Below are 17,976 nucleotides of genomic sequence, written 5' to 3' on the forward strand. Positions count from 1 at the left end.
CGAAGCTGTGTTGACTTGGTATGAGTCACGTGATGCAGGTGAAACAAAGCTGTGTTGACTTGGTATGAGTCACGTGATGCAGGTGAAACAAAGCTGTGTTGATTTGGTATGAGTCACGTGATGCAGGTGAAACGAAGCTGTGTTGACTTGGTATGAGTCACGTGATGCAGGTGAAACGAAGCTGTGTTGATTTGGTATGAGTCACGTGATGTAGGTGAAACGAAGCTGTGTTGACTTGGTATGAGTCACGTGATGCAGGTGAAACGAAGCTGTGTTGACTTGGTATGAGTCACGTGATGCAGGTGAAACGAAGCTGTGTTGACTTGGTATGAGTCACGTGATGCAGGTATAAGGTGTATTTTTTCTACTTACATTAGAATCACAGTATTCTGTCCCGTGAGATGAGTGGAGGCTTTTTCTGCAGTGTTTGACCGATTGTTCGACCAACTCTTTGTCCTAATGTTGTTTTTCTTCTGATCGTTTCAGACTGCAATGCACAGGTCCATAAGGGCTGCAGAGACAGTCTTCCTGTGTGTGTCCAGGTCAAAATGAAGGTAACGTTTGGCTCTGCTCTGTCTGTAATGCATCTCAACTCACATCTACAATGCGTCTTCACTCACACACACACAGGAACAGAATGTGCCTGCCCTGTTGGAGCTAGAAACACAAGCATTTCGCTGCACCCGCAATAACATCTGCTAAACATGCGCATGTGACCAATACGATTTGATTTGATCAGTCTCTGTCTAACGTGTGAATGAATGGGTAACAGGCTTGTTATTGGCATTGATTTAGCGTAATACGTGATACTGCATTTCCGTTGTGTTTTTCAGCAGCAGAAGCAGCAGACCGTGGTAGATTCTGCGTCCGTGTCCGGAGTCATGTTGAGAAGTAAATGTAATACATACTTCTCTGTCCACTAATTCCATGTCTGTCTTTCTGATCAAACCTGTGTCCATGTCTGTGATCTGGCTGCTGAGGGGAGGACGGCTCACAGTAATGGCTGGAATGCGGTTAATGGAATGGTATCAAACGTGTGGTTTTCATGTGTTTGATACCATTCCATTCAGTCCATTACGAGCCGTCCTCCCTTCAGCAGCCTCCACTGATTCTCAAGTACTGCATGTATGTATTCTCAACTACTGCGTGTATATTTGTAAGTACAGTACGTTTGTGTCCATGTGCAGTAGGCTGCCTGTGCATTTATGTGCACCCACACCTCCTACGAAATATATATATATACTCATTTCTGTGTTTGTGATCAGCCACGTCGGCGGCGTCTCGGGAGCGTCCGTGGTCTGCCATCTTGCCCCCTGATGACCAGGCCATGGTGATGGTGGCGCCGGTGGTGCCTCGCAGGAATACCAGCATCCTCTCCAGCAACCTGTCCAAGAGCATCTCCATCAGCAACATCGCAGGGTGAGACACAACACCACTCAACCAGCAACCAGCTCACCATCGCCCACCTTCACATACTCGGCTTGTACATTCTCATGCCGACGCGCTCATTAACACTACTGGACCTGTTCTATCACAAGTGTCGTGTCTAATGCATTGTACCGCAATTGTGCAGCCGGAGTGTGTAAGGGACTTGTGTTTTCACTCTCATAGCCCCTCCTTCACTAACTCTGTTTCTCTCTCACCCCGTCTGTCTGTCCGTGCAGGCCATTGATGGACGAGATGCCTCTGAAGGGCCTGAAGTACCTGTCCCAGTCCACAGACTCACTACACAAGATCTCCAAGGTCAACGAGTCCACTGAGTCTCTCACCGATGAAGGTGAGTTACCCTGAGAGACCCCAAGTCACAGAGCCTGTATTGTCTAATCATGTTCCCCCATCGTTGCCTGTATTGTCCAATCATGTTCCCCCATCATTGAAGGACTCGCTTCAAATGAGTGAGCAAATGTGAAACACATTCAACATGTTCAGATTGCCTCCAATGTTTTCAGCTGTTTTATTTCAATGTTTTAATGCATTGTATTGATCCTCGTTCAATAATGAACCGTGTATGTGTAGGAGCTCGTCTGCTCACGGTGAACAACATACAGCAAGCCCTCATGTGCTCCTGTCTGTTGCCGTAGGGACTGAAATGATGGACAGCCAGCTGATGGGGGAGTTTGAGGCGGAGTCCAAGGATCTGGAGGCGGACTCCTGGACCTTCACTGTGGACAAGAAGTATGTGAAGGGGCTCAAGAAGGAGGTGGTCAAGAGACAGGATGTCATCTACGGTAGGAGGACACTGTCGCGCTACCACTCATGCCATCTCACCGGGATACACTTTGTTTTTGTTCACGCAATTTATTTGAGATGTTATCATATCATCAGCGTGGCGGGTTAGGATATTGGTTACTCAGTACAAAGGCAATCGTAGGGTGCTGTTCATTGGGAATTCACTCTATAACCCCTCATCTTTAACCATATATCCTCTCCAGAGCTGGTCCAGACAGAGATGCACCACGTGCGGACACTGAGGATCATGTCTGAGGTGTACAGTAAGGGCCTGCAGAAGGAGGTGCAACTGGATACCCAGGTGGTGGAGCGAGTGTTCCCCATGCTGGACGAGCTCCTGGAACTACACACACACTTCTTCGCACACCTCCTGGAACTCAAGCGGAAATCGTCCATCGAGGGCCGGGACGACGGTAGCTTCCTCATCCGCAAGATAGGAGACGTGCTCGTCTCACAGGTCAGCATGGGGGGTGGGGGACTCGGGAGTTTAGATGACGTTGTGGAAATGTTGTGGAAATGTTGATTATTAGGCTAATCGGGTTGTTGGTAGTAATCTCACAGGATTTTCTTGTGTGGTGTTCAGTTCTCGGGTCCCAATGCAGACCGCATGAAGAAAGTCTATGGGAAATTCTGCAGCCGCCACAACGAGGCGGTCAACTTCTATAAGGAGCTTCACACCAAAGACAAACGCTTCCAAGCCTTTATCAAGGTACGGTGTCAGCATGATGTTTGTTTACCCATCCTAGTCTCACCATTATAATGTATGGAAAATAATCCCTCTCTCCACCAGGGGGTGCCAACACTCTGTTGTGATTTTTTTGTGTGCATTTAAACACACATTGACATCTGCTAAAGTCATAATTAAGACATTGTATGAAGCACTATATGAGTATCTCTATTTTATTTGTTTATCAGAAAAAGATGAGCAGCACAATCGTCCGAAGACTAGGCATCCCAGAGTGCATCTTATTAGTGACACAGCGAATAACCAAGTACCCTGTGTTACTACAGAGGATACTACAGCACACAAAAGGTGAGAGACACCTCCTGTGAGACTTATAATTGCACCTCTACTGAGAATTGTTATATAGTGTTATTCTTTATGCTTTGAATGCCACTTGGTAGCAGAAAGAACCGCGATGGAGATTGTTGGGAAGTCTTGACCTCTGGACAATATGTATTGAAGTGACATGCTGATCTTTGACATGTGCAGAGAACGAAGAGGACCATGACGATATAACCCAGGCTCTGAGGCTGGTGAAGGAGATTCTAAATGCTGTGGACAGCAAGGTGAACGAACACGACAAGAAGAAACGGTTAAAAGAGGTGTACAGCCGTACGGACAGCAAGTCCATTCAGAGGATGAAGAGCGGCCAGATGTTTGCACGGGAGGACCTGGTGCGAGGCAGGCGGCTGCTGCATGACGGACCACTGCAGCTCAAGAACTCTGCAGGCAGGCTAAAGGGTACGGCACCAGCCTCATTTATCACGGTCTCACTCTCTTTCTTGCTCTCTCCTGTCTATCCTCTCAATCCGTTTCTCTTTCTCCATCTCCTCCCTTTCTCATCCTCTCCTCTCTTTCTGTATTTCTCGTGCCCTTTTCTCCCTCTCTTTTATCGCTCTACCTCCCCTCCCTCTCTCCCCTCCCTCTCTCCCCCCCTTCTCTCCTCCACTGATCCCGACTCTGTTATTTTCCTCAGATGTCCAGGCCATGCTGCTGTCTGACGTGTTTGTGTTCCTCCAGGAGAAAGACCAGAAATATGTCTTTGCCTCACTGGTATGTTATGTTTGTTATTCATTATGTATTCTGCACATTGTGCCACACGCTGTAGTATTCCTACCTCTAAGTATTCATTATGTATTATGCACATTGTGCCACACGCTGTAGTATTCCTACCTCTAAGTATTCATTATGTATTATGCACATTGTGCCACACGCTGTAGTATTCCTACCTCTAAGTATTCATTATGTATTATGCACATTGTGCCACACGCTGTAGTATTCCTACCTCTAAGAATTCATTATGTATTATGCACATTGTGCCACACATTATGTATTAAGCACATTGTAGTGTATTTCCTACCTCTAAGTATTCATTATGTATTATGCACATTGTGCCACACGCTTGTGCCACACGCTGTATTCCTACCTCTAAGTATTCATTATGTATTATGCACATTGTGCCACACCTACCTCTATGCTTATGTATTATGCACATTGTATTCCTACCTCTAAGTATTCATTATGTATTATGCACATTGTGCCACACGCTGTAGTATTCCTACCTCTAAGTATTCATTATGTATTCTGCACATTGTGCCACACGCTGTAGTATTCCTACCTCTAAGTATTCATTATGTATTAAGCACATTGTGCCACACGCTGTAGTATTCCTACCTCTAAGAATTCATTATGTATTCTGCACATTGTGCCACACGCTGTAGTATTCCTACCTCTAAGTATTCATTATGTATTATGCACATTGTGCCACACGCTGTAGTATTCCTACCTCTAAGTATTCATTATGTATTATGCACATTGTGCCACACGCTGTAGTATTCCTACCTCTAAGAATTCATTATGTATTCTGCACATTGTGCCACACGCTGTAGTATTCCTACCTCTAAGTATTCATTATGTATTCTGCACATTGTGCCACACGCTGTAGTATTCCTACCTCTAAGTATTCATTATGTATTATGCACATTGTGCCACACGCTGTAGTATTCCTACCTCTAAGTATTCATTATGTATTATGCACATTGTGCCACACGCTGTAGTATTCCTACCTCTAAGTATTCATTATGTATTATGCACATTGTGCCACACGCTGTAGTATTCCTACCTCTAAGTATTCATTATGTATTATGCACATTGTGCCACACGCTGTAGTATTCCTACCTCTAAGAATTCGTTAAAAAAACATTTTTTTTTTTTTTTTTTTTTACAATACGAGTATTAGTTTACTGCAAGATTAGCTTGCTCTGCTGTTACAATACAGGTGTATCTATGTTTTACCAGCTATATTGTGTAAGACTGGCACACAAGGCTATTGTATGGTAGATGCACGTTTTAATGACATTGGCATGGTTACACTTTGCTGTCCTGCAGTTTTTTTAATTGTTCAGTGGAGATTGGAGTTTTCATTCAGTTCCCTTTTCCTTGGGTTAAACATTGCATTTCCCCATAGTGTCTTCCATAGAAACCTCCCACTGGTCTAAACATCCTTTCACCTCCTTCCTCCCGCTCCTTCCCGCCTCTCCCTCCTTCCTCCCTCTGTCTTTCCCCTCCACCCCTCTCTCCCATCCCTCAGGACCAGCGGTCCACGGTGATCTCCCTGCAGAAGCTGATTGTGCGGGAGGTGGCTAACGAGGAGAGGGGTCTCTTCCTGATCACAGCAGGCATAGAGAAGCCAGAGATGGTGGAGGTATTGGCCAGCACCAAGGAGGAACGCAACACCTGGATGCAGCTCATACAGGACGCCATGCACTCCATGTGAGTCAGTTAGACAGGAACACACATGGATATAGAAATACTTGAATGGGAGAAGCCTCTCAGACCACAGCAATTCTATTATTCTTGAATATGTCACACACATTGTATATCCACAGATACAGTATAGAGCATATTAGCTTGACACTACATTTACTTTGACATTTGAGTCATTTAGCAGATGCTCTTATCCAGAGTGAATTACGGTTAGTGCGTTCATTTTACGATAGCTAGGTGGGACAACCACATATCACAGTCATTGTAAGTACATTTCTCCTCAATAAAGAAGCTATAAGCAAAGTCAGTGCTAGTAGGGAAAAAAGTAAAGACGCGAGTGTTAGTTTACAAAAAAAATGTTTTTTTTACATTGTTTTTTTCCCCATGCAGTGCAAATGGTTTGATTGATAACTGATTGTGTATGTGAACAGAGAGAAGGATGACGATGAGGGAATCCCCAGTGAGACGGAGGAAGACAAGAGACTGCTGGAGACCAAAGCGCGGGAGATGAGAGGTAAAACCGGTTCTCTTTTGTTCTGCTAACCATTTGTTCCAAAGCGGTGGTCAGTGGCGTGATAGACGGGTCATAACCACAATGGGTCTCTGTCTGTCTGTTCCTCTCAGAGCTGCTGAGGAAGAAGGACGAGCAGATCGTGTGTCTGTTGGAGGAGAAGGTTAAGGTGTTCAGGGACATGTGTGAGGGAGGCAGCGGCCAGGCGGAGGAGACCAGCCCAGCCCAGTCCATCAGGACCAAGATGCTGTTCAGAGCCACCCCAGACTACGTCACCAAGGGAGAGCCCATCATGAAGGATGCCCTGAGGGAAGGTGAGTCAAGAGTGGACGGTCGGCTGCCCAGAGACCACACACACACAACACAGGTGACCCTTTATCCAATCACTGGTGACCTATTGAATTACTTGGTCACATGGCCCAACCAGTGATTTTCCCCTGAAGACACAGAGAACCAATCAGAAGTAATCAGGGAATTACCTGAAAATCCCCTTTATATAATATAATGCCAGTAGCAGCTGAAAGACCAGGGCAGAGAGATTACAGAATATTGCTGAAAACACGTTTTTGACCTAAGTCAGAGTGATATATGGTTACTTGTCATAGTTATTTATATCCTTGTTTTTCCTCTGCAGACAGGGATGGAATCAATGCATAAGTGTAATCTGATTCAGCAGTGTAGAAAGAAAACAAATGGATTGCTTTAATGCTGCAGGTTGAGTAATGGGCCAGATATTGATATTTTCCTCCTTTTCTCCTCCCTAAGTAAGCCAGTTTATGTAGGTCTGACCGGGTTGCTTCAGCTGATAGAGTAGTGTGTGTAGTAGTCTTTACTGAAATCGTACAGTACGATGTGTGTGCGTGTGCGTACATGTAACCAGGCAATGGTCACAAGACCTGGCAAATAGCAATGATAAACAGCACACGAATGAATGATTTTATGTCACGGCACTGCAAGAATACAGCACCAGAGTAGAGGTCTGCGCGGGCCTGATTTCTTCATCCCGCACCGCCCACTCCCACTGCTTTTCATCCCGCACTGCCCGCTCCCTCCTGTTTTTCATCCCGCACCGCCCGCTCCCACTGCTTTTAATCCCGCACCGCCCGCTCCCACTGCTTTTCATCCCGCACCGCCCGCTCCCACTGCTTTTAATCCCGCACCCGCCGCTCCCACTGCTTTTAATCCCGCACCTGCCGCTCCCTCTGCTTTGAATCCCGCACCTGCCGCTCCCTCTGCTTTGAATCCCGCACCCGCCGCTCCCTCTGCTTTGAATGCCGCACACGCCGCTCCCTCTGCTTTTAGTCCCGCACCTGCCGCTCCCTCTGCTTTGAATGCCGCACCTGCCGCCCGCTCCTCTGCTTTTAGTCCTTTGAATGCCGCACGCTCCCCTCTGCTTTGAATCCCGCACCTGCCGCTCCCCTGCTTTGAATGCCGCACCGCCGCTCCCTGCTTTTAGTACCGCACCTGCCGCTCCCTCTGCTTTGAATCCCGCACCCGCCGCTCCCTCTGCTTTGAATGCACCTGCCGCTCCCTCTGCTTTTAGTCCCGCACCTGCTGCTTTGAATGCCGCACCTGCCGCTCCCTCTGCTTTTAGTCCCGCACCTCTGCTTTGAATCCCGCACCCGCGCTCCCTCTGCTTTGAATGCCGCACCCGCCGCTCCCCTCTGCTTTTAGTCCCGCACCTGCCGCTCCCTCTGCTTTGAATGCCGCACCTGCCGCTCCCTCTGCTTTTAGTCCCGCACCTGCCGCTCCCACTGCTTTTAATCCCGCACCCGCCGCTCCTCTGCTTTTAATCCCGCACCCGCCGCTCCCACTGCTTTTAATCCCGCACCCCCGCTCCCACTGCTTTTTTGAATCCCGCACCCGCTGCTCCCTCTGCTTTGAATCCCGCACCTGCCGCTCCCACTACTTTTAATCCCGCACCCGCCGCTCCCTCTGCTTTTAGTCCCGCACCCGCCGCTCCCTCTGCTTTTAGTCCCGCACCCGCCGCTCCCTCTGCTTTGAATGCCGTACCCGCTGCTCCCTCTGCTTTGAATCCCGCACCCGCCGCTCCCTCTGCTTTGAATGCCGCACCCGCCGCTCCCTCTGCTTTTAGTCCCGCACCCGCCGCTCCTCTGCTTTTAGTCCCGCACCCGCCGCTCCTCTGCTTTTAGTCCCGCACCCGCCGCTCCCCATCTGCTTTGAATGCCGTCTGCTCCCCCTCTGCTTTGAATCCCGCACCTGCCGCTCCCTGCTTTGAATCCCGCACCCGCCGCTCCCTCTGCTTTTAGTCCCACACCCGCCGCTCCTCTGCTTTTAGTCCCGTCAGCCGCTGCTCCCTGCTTTTAGTCCCGCACCGCCGCTCCCTCTGCTTTTATCCCGCACCTGCCGCTCCCACTGCTTTTCATCCCGCTCCCGCCGCTCCCTCTGCTTTTAGTCCCGCACCCGCCGCTCCCTCTGCTTTGAATGCCGTACACCCGCTGCTCCTCTGCTTTGAATCCCGCACCCGCTCCCTCTGCTTTGAATGCCGTACTCCCTCTGCTTTGAATCCCGCACCCGCCGCTTTCTGCTTTTAGTCCCGCACCCGCCGCTCCCTCTGCTTTTCATCCCGCACCCGCCGCCTCCCACTGCTTTTAGTCCCGCACCCGCCGCTCCTCTGCTTTTAGTCCCGCAGCTCCCTCTCTGCTTTTTAGTCCCGCACCCGCCGCTCCTCTGCTTTGATCCCGCACCCGCCGCTCCCTGCTTTTCATCCCGCACCCGCCGCTCCCTCTGCTTTTAGTCCCGCACCCGCCACTCCTCTGCTTTGAATGCCGTACCCGCTGCTCCCTCTGCTTTGAATCCCTCTGCTTTGAATGCCGTACGCCGCTCCCCTCTGCTTTGAATCCCGCACCCGCCGCTCCTCTGCTTTTAGTCCCACACCCCTGCTCCCTCTGCTTTGAATCCCGCACCCGCCGCTCCTCTGCTTTTAGTCCCGCACCCGCCGCTCCCTCTGCTTTGAATGCCGTACCCGCCGCTCCCTCTGCTTTGAATGCCGTACCCGCCGCTCCCTCTGCTTTGAATGCCGCACCCGCTCCCTCTGCTTTTAGTCCCATACCCGCTGCTCCCTCTGCTTTGAATCCCGCACCCGCCGCTCCCCCTGCTTTGAATCCCGCACCCGCCGCTCCTCTGCTTTGAATGCCGTTCCCGCCGCTCCCCTCTGCTTTGAATCCCGCACCCGCTGATTTTAGTCCCCACACCCGCCGCTCCCTCTGCTTTTAGTCCCACACCCGCCGCTCCCTCTGCTTTGAATCCCGCACCCGCCGCTCCCCTCTGCTTTGAATGCCACACCCGCCGCTCCCTCTGCTTTTAGTCCCCACCCGCCGCTCCCTCTGCTTTTAGTCCCGCATCCGCCGCTCCCTCTGCTTTTAGTCCCACACCCGCCGCTCCTCTGCTTTTAGTCCCACACCCGCCGCTCCCTCTGCTTTTAGTCCCACACCCACCGCTCCTCTGCTTTTAGTCCCACACCCGCCGCTCCTCTGCTTTGAATGCCGCACCCGCCGCTCCCTCTGCTTTTAGTCCCGTACCCGCTGCTCCCTCTGCTTTGAATCCCGCACCCGCCGCTCCCTCTGCTTTGAATCCCGCACCCGCCGCTCCCTCTGCTTTGAATGCCGTACCCGCCGCTCCCTCTGCTTTTAATCCCGCACCCGCCGCTCCCTCTGCTTTGAATCCCGCACCCGCCGCTCCCTCTGCTTTTAGTCCCACACCCGCCGCTCCCTCTGCTTTTAATCCCACACCCGCCGCTCCCTCTGCTTTGAATCCCGCACCCGCCGCTCCCTCTGCTTTGAATGCCACACCCGCTCCTCCTCTGCTTTTAGTCCCGCATCCGCCGCTCCCTGCTTTTGAGTCCCACACCCGCCGCTCCCTCTGCTTTTAGTCCCACACCCGCCGCTCCCTCTGCTTTTAGTCCCACACCCGCCGCTCCCTCTGCTTTTAGTCCCGCATCCGCCGCTCCCTCTGCTTTTAGTCCCACACCCGCCGCTCCCTCTGCTTTTAGTCCCACACCCGCCGCTCCCTCTGCTTTTAGTCCCACACCCACCGCTCCTCTGCTTTTAGTCCCACACCCGCCGCTCCTCTGCTTTTATCCGTCCCTCTGCTTTTTAGTCCCGCACCCGCTCCCTCTGCTTTTAGTCCCACACCCGCAGTCCCGCATCCGCTCCCTCTGCTTTTAGTCCCACACCCGCCGCTCCCTCTGCTTTTAGTCCCACACCCACCGCTCCCTCTGCTTTTAGTCCCACACCCGCCGCTCTGCTTTTTTAGTCCCACACCGCCGCTCCTCTGCTTTTAGTCCCACACCCGCCGCTCCCTCTGCTTTTAGTCCCACACCCGCCGCTCCCTCTGCTTTTAGTCCCACACCCACCGCTCCCTCTGCTTTTAGTCCCACACCCGCCGCTCCCTCTGCTTTTAGTCCCACACCCGCCGCTCCTCTGCTTTTAGTCCCACACCCGCGCGCTCCCTCTGCTTTTAGTCCCACACCCGCCGCTCCTCTGCTTTTAGTCCCACCCGCCGCTCCCTCTGCTTTTAGTCCCGCATCCGCCGCTCCTCTTTTTAATCATCCCGCATCCGCCCGCTCCCCGCACCGCCCCACACCCTCCTGCTGGCTTTCTGCCCAACTCCTGCATCCGCTCCTGCAAGAACTCCTGTCCCACACTCCCATCCGCTGAACCCAACCGCTGTCTTGCAATGTTATTTAGGCGTATGTGACACAGGTCACTTGCCAGCCATGGCAAAATATATATAAAATGTATACAAAATATGCAAAAACAAAAAGTGGAAAAATAACCAAAGAAATAGGTTAAATTACCAGATATTCTCACGTGGCTTATTATATTAGGCCATCGGGATTACTGGGCTATATCAGCCAATAGGCTAGATGAGGGCTATGTCTTATAGCCAACCTTTTAGGAGCGGAGTGAGTTCCAGACGGGGACAAATGTGAGTTATTAATATGTATGTCTAGGCAATGTAGTAAACTATAGGCTAATCATATTTAGGAAGTTGATGTCCCTGGAAAGATAACTGCCCGATGCTTCTCCACCCATACATAGGCTATAGCCTCTACTGTAGGCTATTTGATTGAGACCACACGCGCACCAGATCTCGCATGTGCTGTACGGCTTCTGAACTTGAAGCAGCAAGTCTGATAAGTGCGGGACACTTGCGCTACGTTTGGCATATTTGGATATTGCCAGAGTCAGATAAAGGAGTAACCAATATTTATTGAAAACGCTCATTCACCATGGTAGCCCATATGCATGCTTTGCGCACATCTCCTCCTGGGCTGTTCTTGTCTATTAATGTTTTCTGTGGACCCCAGGAGGAGAAGCTGCTGTTTTCGCAACACCTAATGGGGAACCTAATAAAATACCAGATACACTCAAGAAAAACTCAAATTGCTGAAATTAGTCAATGAAATCAATGATGAGAGAATATTCAGAAGAACTGATTACCTCATATTTGAAGATGAACTACTACTACTTACTTTAAAACCACCATACCACTACTTTACTTATAATGGTTTGACGTCTGGTAAAACAAATGTCTTGAGAACATCTTACATAAATCCTAACATGGTCCTCACTTGCAGAAAAACCACATGAATTGGATGATCAAATGTTTTGACTGCAGCTCGTCCACTTCTTTCCGTTATCAATATTTATTTCCAGACACTGTAGTAAACCACAGCCTGATCATAGTTAAGTTCATTTCCTTGGAAAGATAACCGCTGTCTGATGTTCCGCCCATGCATAGGCAACCTACTCTATTTCATTGAGACCACACATACACTAGGCACACTTGATCTCACACGCCACACTAGGAGAGGTAGGCTACTGAAGTTGAAGCAGCGAATTCTGAGAGTGTATGAATAACGTGAAAAACATGTTATTTTAATACAATATGTAGGCTAACACATACAAGGCGGAAAGACTATTGTTTCCAAATATATTAATCCTGCAGTTGTCTGACCGCCTGCCCTCTCCCCGCCCTCAGCATGAAAAAATGCAAACCACGCCGCAATGATCTCTGTAGCCCTTTACACCAGAGTGCAGGACCTATCTTCACGGGTTTGTTTGTTTGTTTCGTTTCAGTGGAGACTCTCCATGTGCTGGTGAATGGCAGTCTGGGCGGGGCCGTGGGGCAGGGTGTCCAGTACCCAGGATGCATCGGGGGTAGTGTGGGGCCGGTTTGTCTGCCTCGTCGCTGAGACCTTCGGAGGCTTCGACAGCCACCAGATGAACATCTCCAAGAGTAAGAACACCTCCCTTTCTTCCGATGTACCCTGACTGGCTGTCGAACTGCAGCTCACTGGTTAACAGTAGCTGTGTGCTAAAGGTGTCCTCTTTTTCATTCCAGACGGAGAGAAAGAAGAGGGGGAGGACTCATTAGACCTTCGGAGGACTGAGTCAGACAGTGTGTTGAAGAAGGTAATTACAACTAAGCTCAGAGATGTGTGTGTGTGTGAGTGAGCCACAGTGAAGGATGCACGCACAACACACACCCACCCACCACAATGCACACGCACCACACACATACACACACACACACCACGCACACACAGTGCACTTTGTGCATGAACTTTACATTCTTTTGAACTCTCCTAACCCATGCCATCAGAAGGGATTTAAACTGAGCTGTGTCTCAATAGGCCTGCTTCTGCCCATCACCACCACTGACATTAACAGACAGACATTAGCCCGGCCCTGGGCCCTGGACTGAGGTCTGAGCTAAGCTGAGGAAGTCCATATCGTTAAGGCTCCATTAGGCTAGGTGATGCCCTGGGCCGGGCTGTGTGGGAGCAGTCTTGTGCTTTGAACGCCTGTAATCTCCTTTGCTCAGGCCCAGGCCTCTCCGGCAGGCAGGTGGGATCAAGCTCTTCCTCCGAGGGGGTGATTAACATGGCCCCTCGCCTCAGTAGCTCCTTAATATCTCAGTAACTAACTGCAGCTGTGCTTGTCTTCATCCACAGGGGGGCAACAACAACCTATTGCTGCTGCTCAAGAGGAACAGTGAGGTAGGTCTGACTCCCACGCTATGTTACACTACCAGCATACTGTACATCCCTGACTGACTAAATGGCTGTGTGAGAGAGGCATTACTACTTGCTCCCACGCCTCTCTAGTCTCTGCTGGACAGCACTATGCAGTAGGTTATTTCATAGGAAGTATTTTATTGCATGTGTACCTACTGTGTAACCATATGCAGAAGTGAAGTGTTTTATCATCTCTCTTCCTGACTAATAGCAGGTCCTCCACAGTGTCACATATCTCCATGATCTCCTCAACACGCTGCAGGTACGAACACTCTTCCTCACATCTCCTCTCTAGACCACAAAGAGCTGCTAACCAGGCACACAGACACACACGCGATCCATTAGTATAGGGGATACAACTGTTTACATCCGTGTGTGCTCTGCAGGCAGTGGTGGTTCAGCAGGACACCTTCATCGAGGACCAGCGTCATGCTCTGGCTGAGCGGCCAGCCTCCCGCCACTCCTCCACCTCCTCCCTGTCCTCCTCCTCCTCGCGGCCCAACTCCCTGATCGAGCAGGAGAAGCAGCGCAGCCTGGAGAAGCAGAGGCAGGAGGTGGCCAACCTGCAGCGCCAGCAGGCGGCCCACGCCGACGAGAGGAGGAGGAGAGAGAGGGAGTGGGAGGTGAGGGAGTCGGGGCTGAGCGACAGGGAGGCGCAGGTGAAAGAGCAGGACGAGGAGACGTTGAGGAGGCGCGGGCAGCTGGATGAGGAGAGGCAGGAGCTGCAGAAGAGGAAGGAGGAGTATCAGAGGGATCTGGAGAGGCTGAGGGACGCCCAGAGGAAGCTGGACAGAGACAGGGATACTCTGCGGCGGGAGGCTGAGATGGTGGAGCAGATGAAAAAGGCTGAGGTGAGCTAGAACAGTTGGTTCTGCAATACCACCGTGCTGCTCATTGCTCTCCGTCTGCCACCTTATACTACTGCGCTCCAGAAAGGACGTAACTGCTATTATGTGACAGCGTTTTTACCACAGATGACTACACATACATTATTTAGTGATGCCCTTAGAATAACCCTTTACTTACTGCTGACCCTAACCTCCACCTGGGCTCAAGCCTGAGGTTCTAATCCTAAAGCTAACTATTTTTCTCGTTGCGTGGTGTTTGATTTGATCGGTAGGCAGAGCAGGCACACAGGACCCAGCGGACGCCCTCCACCACCTCAGAGGAGTCCATGAAGTTCCAGAGTTCCACCTCTCTGGATAAAGAGCCTGGTGGAGGGGAGGCAGAGCTGTCCTCCTCCCCCGCCACCAAAGAACCCTTTCTCAGGATGGGCTCCAAGAGGAAAGGGAAGAACCTGAACCCCTTCTCGTCCTCTTCCTCCAACGCCAGCTCTAAGGCCCAGAGCAGCACAGAGGGCCAGAACCAAATCCCCAACCGCCTGATGCAGCTGGCCATGACCAAGGACAAGAAGGAGAAGAAGAAGAAGAAGGGGAAGGGACAGCAATCACAGCCAGGTACAACAAGCAGCACACGTCTTTGTAAGGAAAATAGAGCCATGGTAAAAGTCTACTTACCTGTGCTAGACACTGAGGGATGTTGTTACAGTGTACTCTTAATTCAATTATACCTTTCTTCTCCACAGATCCCCAGAACACTGGGGTCACAGAGCTTCAAGCCGATGGAGAAATCTTCTTCTGCTGATTCCTTGGTCCTCCACTATCCCACAATGCCCCACACTCACAGTGACTGCATCAGCTGACTGCCCAGACTCTGTACTAGCGTGGGAAGATAGATATGCACCCCATTGACCTGAAGGGGATGGCCATGGACAGGAAGTACAACTAGAGCATTTCCTGTGACCTTTATAGGGAAACATGCAGACGCTTCCCAGCAATTCTGGAGTGTCGAGTTGTGACTTTTGGATGAACAGAATTAGGATTCTGCAAGTCTGATGTGGCATGGATTGGACTGGCTTGCATGGGTTGGTTTGCCTTGGCTTTGATAGTGTTCAAATATGATTTGGACAGTTTCAGGAGTTATACCATGGCTAGAGGAAGTTTTATCATTCATGAAGTATACAGTAGCTAACATTCATTTTCTATCCGAAGGGAAGATCTGCGGGTGCCGTGGGACCTGTTATAGAATGTTCTGCATTTTGCAAATTCAAGTATACCCTAATAGCCAAAATGACAAAAGAGAGCATACACACTATTTAACAACTCCAGTTCAGTGAGTCAAGCTTATATAATGGTGTTTCTTGTCATACTTGTTAAGGTATTGCTTAGCACTGGGCCCCATAATGCTTCACTCCCGCCTGTAAGGAACTAGAGGCTAATTTCTCCCATCAACTCTACATCAAAAGTTATGCAATGTAATCACTCAAATGGGTGGCAGGTAGCCTAGTGGTTAAGAGCATTGGGCCAGTAATCAAAAGGTTGCTGGTTTGAATCCCTGAGCTGCTTAGGTGAGAAATCTGTTGTTTTGCCCTTGAGCAAGGCACTTAACCCTAATTGCTCCTGTAAGTTGTTCTGGATAAGAGTGTTTGCAAAATGACTAAAAGGTAACATTCTCTAAAGAAAAGCGACTCAAGGTCCGGGCAGAGGAAACATGACTGACTCAGAGTTATGCCAGGAGGATGAATGAGTCTGGGAGAAATGGAAGACGAGCAAAGAGAAAGAATAGCTTATAGCAGAGGAGAGAAAGATGAGCATGTCTCAGAGAGAGCGAGAGAGCCAAATGAGGAAGAAAGAGAGTCTGTAAGGGAGATAATTGTCCACTTTGCAATTGAATGTAATGATGAAAACTGTTTGTTACGGTTCCAGCAGGCGGAATGGGTAGAAGAAACATTTGCGGTACTTGTTGTATTCCTCCACTGCACACTTGAATTTGTGAACCATTTTATTTGTCAATCACTGCAATGCAATACTGGCACACACGGTTTGAAGGTGATGAGCACTTTAGATTATATTCACTCTGTTACAAGAGAAGAGACTTTCTCCTTGACTTTGAGTGACAATCATTCAAATGACCCAGACTGAGTCGAAACTAAGGAATAGCTATTTTACAAGAATGGACCGAAATTCTGATTATCTTCCCATAGTAATATCTGAATGCTGATATTGGAATATATTAATCTAGACCTGACCAACCATTCCCTTTGTTAATCCCATTGGAATTACACTGATAAATCAGCCTGCGGGACAGGCTGTTCTTTTATTAAAACCAAAACGAACCTTTACTCTGGACAACCCCATATTTCCCTATTTTCCCTGCAGTCTGCTCTTGTATTGATGGACTGTGGTGCCATAAACTCTCTTGTGCCTCTCAAATGGTCCAGAATAATTAATGTCCCTGGATTTTATTCATAGATTTTTTTCCCCCATCCACGCTCCAGTTTCGGGTTTTGATTCGTATAACCAGAGCTGCATAAAGCCTAATATTTCAGCAGAGGTATGTTCTTTCTCTTTTCTGCCGATGAGCAGAATTGATAGCGAAAGCACAGCAAGGCCATCCCCTCTCCTGACTGTCTGTAAAACTGAAATATGGTGCTAATCACTAACTCATAACTGTTCTGCTTATTTTTTTCTGCCTTGGCTAATCTTGCCTTTTTTTTGACCATCAGACAGAGCTTTGTCAATTTCTCCCACCACTATTCACTCTGTGGCATTTGTCATCTTGATATCTCACAACAATTCCCCCTGGTCATGATTATAAAACGTGAATCACCACGTTAACATGGTGTATTATGGCCTTGCTTAGTGATTTTAGAAAAGTGAAAGCATAGGAAGGGATCATTTGGCATTTTGATTGATTGGGTCATTCACACACTGACTTGCATTAAAAGACAGATTCCACTTTTGACAGGTGTGAACGAACCTACAGTAGATCCTACCACTTTATATTCCTCCAGGAATATATGCTAATTATCCCGTCAACATGAACTGTCATGGCCGTCTATGGTGTGGAAGTTGAGCAGTGACACAGTAGCTCTGAAATGTTGTACATGACGCATTGTGGCAAATGCAAAGATATTATATGCTCAAATTGAAATGCACTATTAACCAGCATCTGTGAGGGGTTGGAGTGTGTTTGACAGTGATACTGTAAACCAGTGCTTTTAAGGTAAACTGTTGTTTGTACTAAAAAGGCACAATTTTTATTTTCTTGCTGAATTCCATGTAAAAAAATAAATAAAAAAAGGGCAAAGCAACAATTATGTAAATATGTGTCATGTACAAATTCAACTTTTAAAGTATTGATTGTGGATTTTTGGATCAATTTAAGCTTTTATAATGAGGCTTTATTTATCAGTGTCCTCCCTGTTTTGGAGGCATAAAATGTACATTCATTTTCCCCTTAATAAATAACTATTATTGTTTGTCAACTGAGATGTGTGTCTGTGTCTATTTTCTCCCCTTGTTTTCGTGTTTTAATAGCTTGTACTAGAATAGAATGGCTTTGGTGTACCTCTGGACCACACATAATGGCCAGTCAGTCAGGCAGGACAGGATCGTGTTTCTCAGTTATTGGGTGAATGTATGCCTTAATTGACTTGACTGATGCCAACTGCATGGAGGGTATGTTTGATTTAGCCACCTGTTGTTTCTCTCTCTCTCTCTCTGCCGTTCTTCTTTGCAGGGGACGTTGTCTGTCTTTGAGCTGGTGGGTTCAATTCCATTGACATGATAGAAATATGCTGTTTTTTCTCAATAAAGCTTGCTTCTTCATTCAGCTCACTGCTAGCTCTTTGGGCTGAGA

The 17,976-nt window shown here is 48.9% G+C and overlaps 1 protein-coding gene and 1 long non-coding RNA gene across 4 annotated transcripts in view; one reads left to right on the forward strand and one right to left on the reverse strand.

Moving 5' to 3' along the window:
- The window catches only part of LOC118396556 (A-kinase anchor protein 13-like), a 98,262-nt gene extending 80,656 nt beyond the window's left edge, over nt 1-17,606 (forward strand). The window contains 21 exon segments of the mRNA XM_052465643.1: nt 487-554; nt 834-891; nt 1,266-1,419; nt 1,665-1,777; nt 2,082-2,228; nt 2,433-2,686; nt 2,813-2,938; nt 3,145-3,262; nt 3,443-3,694; nt 3,930-4,006; nt 5,544-5,725; nt 6,151-6,233; nt 6,344-6,544; nt 12,335-12,446; nt 12,448-12,494; nt 12,600-12,670; nt 13,213-13,257; nt 13,487-13,537; nt 13,662-14,126; nt 14,396-14,732; nt 14,861-17,606. Coding sequence (XP_052321603.1) covers nt 487-554; nt 834-891; nt 1,266-1,419; nt 1,665-1,777; nt 2,082-2,228; nt 2,433-2,686; nt 2,813-2,938; nt 3,145-3,262; nt 3,443-3,694; nt 3,930-4,006; nt 5,544-5,725; nt 6,151-6,233; nt 6,344-6,544; nt 12,335-12,446; nt 12,448-12,494; nt 12,600-12,670; nt 13,213-13,257; nt 13,487-13,537; nt 13,662-14,126; nt 14,396-14,732; nt 14,861-14,919 — 3,020 coding nt within the window. The 3' untranslated portion in view covers nt 14,920-17,606.
- On the reverse strand, nt 4,069-5,132 carry LOC127908218 (uncharacterized). Of its 3 annotated transcripts, XR_008066377.1 has the most exons (5): nt 4,908-5,132; nt 4,684-4,795; nt 4,572-4,627; nt 4,460-4,515; nt 4,071-4,238 (listed from the first exon to the last, which is right to left on the reverse strand). It is a non-coding gene; the product is annotated as an uncharacterized LOC127908218 (long non-coding RNA). The 3 variants fall into 3 exon arrangements; XR_008066375.1 differs by having other exon boundaries at nt 4,460-4,627; XR_008066376.1 differs by lacking the exons at nt 4,460-4,515; nt 4,572-4,627 and having other exon boundaries at nt 4,069-4,238.
- Nucleotides 17,607-17,976: the final 370 nt, after the last annotated feature.

Source organism: Oncorhynchus keta, chromosome 17 (assembly GCF_023373465.1).
Source record: "Oncorhynchus keta strain PuntledgeMale-10-30-2019 chromosome 17, Oket_V2, whole genome shotgun sequence".
NCBI classification, from domain to species: Eukaryota; Metazoa; Chordata; class Actinopteri; order Salmoniformes; family Salmonidae; genus Oncorhynchus; species Oncorhynchus keta.